We start from the raw sequence: 8462 nt of genomic DNA, 5'->3' as shown, positions 1-8462 counted from the left end.
TGTTGAGAGGAGATCTATCAACTTTCGGGGGGGGGGGGGGTATGACGAGCTGAACTATGCTATGTGCATGAGCATAGACATTAGTCGCGCTTCACCAGTGACACGCGTCATGTTTTGGCTCGAGCCAAATGGTAATTTGGCTCGGGCCGGTTTGAGTCGCGGAGAAACGTCACAGCGTCGGACGCAGTAAATACTACTTGTCTGTCAATTCAGAATGTCAAATGAAATTTTGAGAAGGCAGTGGGCTACGGATACGGTAGCCGTTATCTTAATGTGCTCGAGGTACGGGTCGGAGTCCATTCGCTTTCATACTTAACGAGACAAAGATGGCGGCGGTGGCGCAGATTTCGAAATAACGCCTTAGGGAAATAGATTAGACGAATTTGAAGAGTTTAGATGAGCTATGAACCCTAACCCTAACCCTAAACCTAACCCTAACCCTAACGCCAAAAAGGGGCTTCAACGAACGACGGCTACCGTACCTCCAGCCACTGCGTAAATTTTATTGCACAAATATCTCACAGATACTTTGGCAGTATGTCGCGAGATGGTGTTGTGTACGATTCAGAGTGTTTACTTCCATTCCGAGTTCAATTATCAATCTTGAAAACGTGCATCCTGATCAAATTTTTCGAATTTTTATAGTGTTTTGGACTTTATTTCGTCGAAGTACACGTTCGACACTTGCGGCACCTACCGCTCAACCGATTCTACCGCTCTACCGCTCGCCGAAAGCTGGTGCTAAAATTTGGCTCGGGCCTAGCTGGTCCGACGTTTTCGATAGGACCAAATCTGGCACGGGCCTAATTAGGCTCGGACCAAAAACGTCCGTGTGAACGCTCGGCTCGAGCCAAATCTGGCACGGGCCTAATTAGGCTCGGGCCAAAAACGTCCGTGTGAACGCGCCTATAGGGTCTATGTCCCCCAGGCCCAGGGTACTGCCGGAATGTACCCTGGGTACGGTCTGGTATACCGGAACGTACCCTGGCAGGGTTCTCCCCAGGATAAAATTGAAACAGGGGGGAGGGGAGGAGGGAGGGGGAGAGGAAACTAGGGGGTCCGGGGGTGTGTTTTTTTACCGTACCACTAATTAATGCGTAAAATCGCCACCACACCATAGACGGTATTTGGGGTACTTGTATATATAAGATAGCCGAGTCGGTGTACAGTTAGTGTTGGGTTTGGTACAGGTTGGCTGTTTGTACTTGTGTGAAGTCTGCAGTGCATACGTAGTGTAGGACGGTAAAAATACACGCGTCCGCGCTCCTGGTCGAATGGGAATTCTTGGCGATCCATTCCCGCGCTGTCAAACTTTTATTGTGGTGGATTTTAATCGTGGCGGAGGTAATTTAAATGGGGCGCAACGATTGAAACAGGGGGGGAGTTTTCCCAAACGGGACGGGCGCGCCCGGTTTGCGCAACGTAGGGAGAAGCCTGCCTGGTAAATATTTGATATGGTTAGGGTTAGGGTGGTTCAAGGATAGAGATGATGTCCAGGATGGTGATTGGATCATAGGATGATGTTTATTACTGGACATGCTTTCTATCCTTGAGCCGTTAGGGTAAGGCAATTCCCTAGACTCGTTAGTGGAGTAGGCGAGGTACGGTCTGGCATATTAGTCTAGTACCAGGGTACGTTCCGGTATACCAGACCTAGATACAATAATGTAACCCAAACCCAACCTATCCTGGGTTTGGGTTACATTATTGTATCTATACCAGACCGTACCCAGGGTACGTTCCGGCAGTATCCTGGGGGACATAGAGCCTCTCAGCTGAACTATGCTCCTGCAAATGCTCCGATATGCTCCTGCAAATGAGCCATTGTTCCCACGTACTGTAGTTGCAAAACCCAAAGGAAGGGCAAGTGCATGGCCTACATTCACGAAATCAAAACAAAGGCACATGCTTCGAGTACTAGTCACGTAACCAAAATAAAATGTTTCTGCCCACCCTGAATCCAAACCTGATACTGGCTTAGATTTAGCCTTCAGGCTTCGTGAAATTGAAAGGTCTGACTGACAAAAAGTAATTTTGGTACAGACTTGGTAATCAGTGTAATTGCTACTACTGCTAGTCCTTGTATTAGGCCAGCATGTGAAGAGTATCTAAGCTTGAGCTAGGTAATTGATATATTTGAATGTTGTCTTGTTAATTTTAGGGGCAGTGAAATCACCGATATTAGCATTGTGAAGGAGATGAAGAATGTTGAAGTGGTAAATCTCAGGTAATTCGTCAAACTTAATCCAAACTTATTAAAGGATTATTTATGGACACCTTAACCAAAGAAGGTGAAACAGGAAAACAGCTAAAAAAATTACACAAACGAATTGAATGCATAATTGTTCAGTTTTATTAAGTGCCACTGACAGCAACTAAATTTATTTCCTCACGAAGATATCCAAAGAGTATATCTTATTCCGTGTTTCTCTTTTCAGCATCAATCGCATTTCATCGCTGGCTGCCTTCGCTCAATGCAAAAGCCTCAAGGAGCTGTACATCAGGAAGAACAACATTGCCAGTCTCACCGACATCTACCACCTGAGGGCGCTACCGAACCTCCGCGTGCTCTGGTTGGCGGACAACCCGTGTGCGATCGGAGACGAGTACAGGAAGACTGTGTTGGGAATTATCCCTAACCTGGTCAAGCTGGATAACACATGTAGGTCGTGTTTCCTGTTTAAAGTTTTCTATTCGAAGCGACGTGGAGTGGGAAACCATGATTATGTCAGGCGACACCATTGGGTCTTTTCTCATTTGGCTTGAAATTACCAGACATTCAAACTTGAGCCAACTAATCGAAAATGAGGTTTAAAAAAAATTCGTATGACCATTTCACAGATTTATTTCGTCGGTACTAAACATTCATGACCATATGTCTCCTCGACAGCTAGCAGTAACCATGGTTACCAACCTGCTAGTCAATTTAAAATGACAACACGCTTCTGTTTCACGTATTTAACCGTTAACTCGTCTCGAAACGAAAATCGCATCAGTGACCTCAAACCGCGCGCTTTCTTCGTGTGTCTGCAGCCGTAACAGAGGAGGAGAGGTGTGGGGCTCAGCAGCAGGAGGAGGTGAACGGACGAGCGAGCAGCCCCGAGGAAGAGGAGGAGGAGGAGGAGGGGAAGGACCTTCTCGAGACGAGAGGGAAGACCGCACGAGAGAAGCGGCGGGAGCGGCTGAGTCTGGCGCAGGTGAAGGATCCCGTCTCCTCTGCCGTCGCTACGAATGCCGGCAAAGTAAGTGCAGTGTGGAGGCGAGGAGGAGGAGGCGGTGAGGTGGCCAGTCCACGCTAGTCCACGTATCATTCGTTATAAGAAAGGTCCAGTAAGGATGAACTAGACACCAAGATAACCAATAGTTACAGTAGAGTAGTTGTCGACGACCCTGTGGCTATCTACGGAATGTACTGCCTCTACATTTCGATTGCATGTCTACCACTTTAGACGTGAAATAAACTGAAAGTGTCCACGATTGATGTATCACATGGTAACGTTTATCTGTGGAAATATGGAAAATATTTATCCGTGCCAGAGTGAATTTTGCAGCAGTGCAAATTTGTGTCACCTCCTGTTCATGAAGAGAAAGTGGTGTAGCTTGGCAGGGGAATATCCTGGGAATGTCATGCGATTAATTTGTTTCGCATTTTTAACCGTGCTAACATTTACTCTCACCTTTCCCTTGTGTCTGCTGGCAAATTGATAGTAGCAAGCGCAGCTAAGACCTGGAGATATTTCCGACGTATGTCTGACTTGCGTGTTGTGTTGTTTTACGACCGAGTTTTCCATTTTATGTTTGTCTTGCGTGCTGACGATTTTTCTGAGCTAGCTCCGCACGTTTTCGTTGTTCGTTTTGTGTGACGACTATTGTATAGTACTTTGTTACCCATGCATTTTCTTACTTCTTTTCGATTATCTGTAGTCCACCGTTTTCCTGTCGTTGGCTTGGTGTGTGTTTATACATAATCCAGGTTATTTGATGTCATTTAAAATAGATTGCTGGGTCTGTTTTGAATCGTAAATGATGCATGACTACTGCCTTTATAGATTACATTGTTTATTAGTAGTGTGTGAGTTCCACTGTACTCTAAAGGAAGTAGTAGGTTTTGACGGATGTAGCAATAGAGATGCTTTCAAGTATTTGGCCGTGTATGTCTTGGTAATATCGTACTTTTCTTGTTAGCATTTTTCGTTCATTCAGCTGAATTTTAACTGACTTTTCATCCTTAATTTGCTAATTATAATTTTGTATGCGGAATATGATATCCACTTTAATTGTATCCCCCGCGACGAAGTCGGCGGGGATACTATGGTTTCATGTCTGTCCAGCCGCCGCCGCCGCAGACACTTTCTCTTTCGCTCTATAACTCGACCCTTAATTGACCTAGCGTGACCAAACATAGTCTACTTACACATCTTGGGGAGAAGGTGCGCAGCGTACCAAAACCAGGTCACTACGACCTTTATTTGACCTTTACCTTGACCTTGATCATATTTCCCTTCTGTTCTATAACTCGGCCCCTAATTGACCTAGCGCTACCAAACTTGGTATACTTACACATCTTGGGGAGAAGCTATGTCGCGTACCAAAACCAGGTCACTGCGACCTTTATTTGACCTTAATATTGACCTTGATTATATTTCTCTTCCGCTCTATAACTCGGCCCCTAATTGACCTAGCGCTACCAAACTTGGTATACTTACACATCTTGGGGAGAAGGTGCGCAGCGTACCAAAACCAGGTCACTACGACCTTTGTTTGACCTTTACCTTGACCAAGATCATATTTCCCTTTCGCTCTATAACTTGGCCCCTAATTGACCTAGCGCTACCAAACTTGGTATACTTACACATCTTGGGGAAAAGGTGTGTCGCGTACCGAAACCAGGTCACTGCAACCTTTATTTGACACTGACCTTGACCTTAACCTTCATCATATTTCCCTTCTGCTCTATAACTCGGCCCCTAATCGACCTAGCGCGAGCAAACTTCGTATACTTACACATCTTGGGGAGAAGGTGTGTCGCGTACCAAAAACTTATTTAACTTTACCTACCTTCTACGTCCTTACAGAGATATTTCATTCATGCTAGATCACGGGGGATACATGTAGTTGGCGACAACTGCCCTTTCTAGTTAAAAAATAGCTTCGAGTGGAGGAATAAAATTAGGCTGACAACCCATGCAATTGAATTAGACTGACAACAACATTTCATTCAGGGAAACAATGTGTTAACGGCCGTGCTGTGCCTCTTGAGAGAACTCGACGGCGACAGTCTACAGATGGTCGTCAGTGCCGCCAGCGACCGGCTGGAGACGCTGGCGCCACCTTGCCACGAAACGGCAAAACTCCACGCCACCATGACGCCTTCCCCGCCGAAGAGCGAGTCGTCACAGAGAGAGTCACCAGTGAGTGAGAGGTCAGCAGACAGCGAGCGGTCACGGAGCGTGGGCAGTGCGTCATCACGCAGCGAGGCAGGGCTGCAGATCGAGTCATCGTAGGAGGATGCTGCGTGAGTGTTACCGTGGCTACGCGACAACATCCTAGCATCGTCACAGAGGTGGGAGGGTGTCTGGGCGTCATCGTGGAAAAGAGACGTCCGTCCGAGCTACAGACTGTATGACTACTGCAGAGATGCCAACCACTACAATTTATCCGTATTTTATGCGAATTATCGTGTTGCATTGTTGCACCCCTATGACTTTGCATAAACTACGTTTTTATTAAGATAGAAATAAAATTTTTTAATGATATTTCAGTGGTATTTTATTTCAGGTTTACATTGGATTATACATGATGAAAATAACTAACATATTTAGCAGCAATATCAGTGTGAAGCTTATTGTCATTTGGGTCCAGAGCCAGGAATTGATCTCGCAATCAAGATTTCTCGCGTGGGGGGAGGCTGCCCGAACCCTAGATATTCGGGGTCACTGCAGTGGCCTCGACTACAGATTCAGACTCGTCACTACAGGTGTTGCTTCAGTAAGAGATGTGAATCTTGCTACTGAAGACGGCCGGGCCAGCAGTCAGTTAGCGGCGACTTTAACTGCCACTCTCGAGCCACTTATCTCATATCTGATTATAATCATATCGAGTTATATACATAACGTAATATTTCCCTTGGCCTGGATCGAAAGTAAACCTGCAATGCGTGCGCAATCAGGAATAACTACCGTCACCACAAGGCGCAGCAGCAAGCAGCGCGCCAATAGTAGCAGCAAGCAGCAGCAGCAGCATCCCACAGTAGCAGCAGCAGCAGTAGTGCAGCAGCGAGCGAGCGCAGCAATAGCAGCGAGTCAGCATTCAACCAACGAGTGAGAGCAGCGAGTAGCCGACGCACGAAGCAGCAGCAGACATCAGCAGTCAACACAAGTAGCAGCGAGCATTTTGAGAGCGCATCAACCAGCGGTTGCGCCGGCAGCAAGTAGCCAAGGGGGCAGCGCAATAGTCAGCAGTAGCGGAGCAAGCGAGGCGGCGCAATAGCAGCGAGTGAGGCAAGCAGCGCTGGCGGCAGCTAGTCCAGGGCGGCAGGGGGAGCAGCGAAGCAGCAGCAAGCAGGGCATCACCAACAAGAGCAGCCAGTTGAGAGCAGCATCACCAACAGATGCCGCAGCGACAGTAGCCAACGCAGCAAGCAGATCCACCAACTAGTAGCGCAGCAGATAGCACAGCCGTGCAACGAGCAGCATCACCAGGCAAGTAGCAGCAACCAGTAGCAAGCTCAGGTAAGCAGCGGCGAGTAGCAGCAGCAGCAGCAGCATCACCAGCAGCAGCAGCAGTAGCAGCAGCAGCATCACCAGCAGTAGCAGCAGCAGCAGCACTACCAGCAGCAGCAGCAGCATAATCAGTAGCATCACTAGCAGTAGCAGCATCACCAGCAGTAGTAGCAGCAGCAGCAGCAGCAGCAGCAGCAGCTAATCAGCGTCCCAGCCTTAATTGGCAGGTGTAAAAAATTCATTGCGGGCAGCGGCAGCAGCATGTCACATCTGAGCGAGTAAGGATGTAATGCGGTGTAATGGCCGGTAATAGAGCGTGTCGAGGCCATTATACGCAACCTGTCCACTATATACCGGCGATGTGACCAGCCTTATGCCCTCCCCTCTTGTCCGTGAGGAGTGTGATATCAAGAGCATATTAAGTATGCATAAGTAATATAAGTAAACATATTGATGATATGAATGTTTGTGAATCGCCCTTAAGTAATAGCATGGATATAATTATGTCTAGAACTTCTGCTTATAGGTTGGTGGAGATAGCGAGTATGGTTTTGTTCGGTGTTGCAGTACACGCACCGATGTAACTAGTCATTTCATTTGAGAGAGTGATTTTTGTAGTCCGATGTTTTTTTTAAAAGCTCAATACTTGAGTCGAGACAATGGTGAATGTTACATTAATAGCAAAATTGCGATATAATTAAAAAGGTAATATGTAGCATGAACCAACTATTAATATATATTGTACGGTGGTAGATGCACCTTGCGACATTTTCCATATGAAAATATTTGGAATTTTCTAATTTAGTAAAAGAAGAAAATTAATACATGTTGCAGCAAACGTGTACGAAGTGTGTAAGTTTGTCTCTAAGTCAGTACCCTATCCACACCTATGTTGTACGTGGCGCGTTGTTGGCATATCTGGGCGTAAACTACATGTAAATAGATGAGAAAGTAGGTTCCCTATGGACTCATATCGTAATATCAGCTCTTGTCATTCATCTACGGCTGACAGCTATCTGGCTTGCGTACGTAGTACCGTAATGATAGAGTCGTTTGAGCGTAGGTCAACCATTCCCTTTCCCTATATGCTGCAGGACTTGATGGTGATGATGGAGATGACGATGATGATGGTGGTGATGACGATGATGATGATACCTGTATGAATTAGCGTGCGTGTGCTTGCGTGTATGTGCGTGCTCGCATCTGTGTGCCGCGTACACGCGCAGCCCTGAGGGTGTTTGCGCGCGCGTGTACGTATGTGCGCGCGTACATCCATCTATGCCAAGAGTACATAATAGAGATCTCTATTATCTACTCCTGATGTATATCTCAATACCAAAGCCAGAGTCAACAGCAGATAGTATAACTGCATTGTAATGCAGGTTCGCGTGTTACTGTGATGTTATATGCGTAGCCCGTCGGTGCATGCATATATATATATATATATATATATATATCATGATTTCAATGAAGTTGCCGTCCACTGCCGCTGGAGTTTTGTTGATTGATTGTAAATATTTTAATAAAGCGGTCCGGATATCGTTCATGGATCAGCGTGCTTCTATTTACTATGTACTGTTTTACTGCTTCCGTTCGCGTCATCTGTAGGGACAGAAACTGCTCATATATATATTTATATTGTGCGTGTGTGTGTGTGTGTGTGTGTGTGTGTGTGTGTGTGTGTGTGTGTGCGTGCGTGCGTGCGTGCGTGCGTGCGTGCGTGCGTGCGTGCGTGCGCGC

At 46.5% G+C, this 8462-nt stretch overlaps 1 protein-coding gene across 1 annotated transcript in view; it reads left to right on the top strand.

Moving 5' to 3' along the window:
* LOC106814449 (protein C21orf2-like) overlaps positions 1–5826 on the top strand; it is an 8061-nt gene extending 2235 nt beyond the window's left edge. Inside the window, exons 2-5 of the mRNA XM_014818766.1 lie at positions 2162–2227; positions 2439–2662; positions 3034–3242; positions 5223–5826. Of these exons, the coding sequence (XP_014674252.1) occupies positions 2199–2227; positions 2439–2662; positions 3034–3242; positions 5223–5504 (744 nt within the window). The 5' untranslated portion in view covers positions 2162–2198 and the 3' untranslated portion in view covers positions 5505–5826. The remainder of the gene's footprint in view (positions 1–2161; positions 2228–2438; positions 2663–3033; positions 3243–5222) is intronic.
* The last annotated feature ends 2636 nt before the right edge of the window (positions 5827–8462 follow it).

The sequence above is a fragment of the Priapulus caudatus genome, unplaced genomic scaffold, assembly GCF_000485595.1.
Source record: "Priapulus caudatus unplaced genomic scaffold, Priapulus_caudatus-5.0.1 Scaffold926, whole genome shotgun sequence".
NCBI classification, from domain to species: domain Eukaryota; kingdom Metazoa; phylum Priapulida; class Priapulimorpha; order Priapulimorphida; family Priapulidae; genus Priapulus; species Priapulus caudatus.
This window is presented reverse-complemented; position numbering and strand designations above follow the sequence as displayed.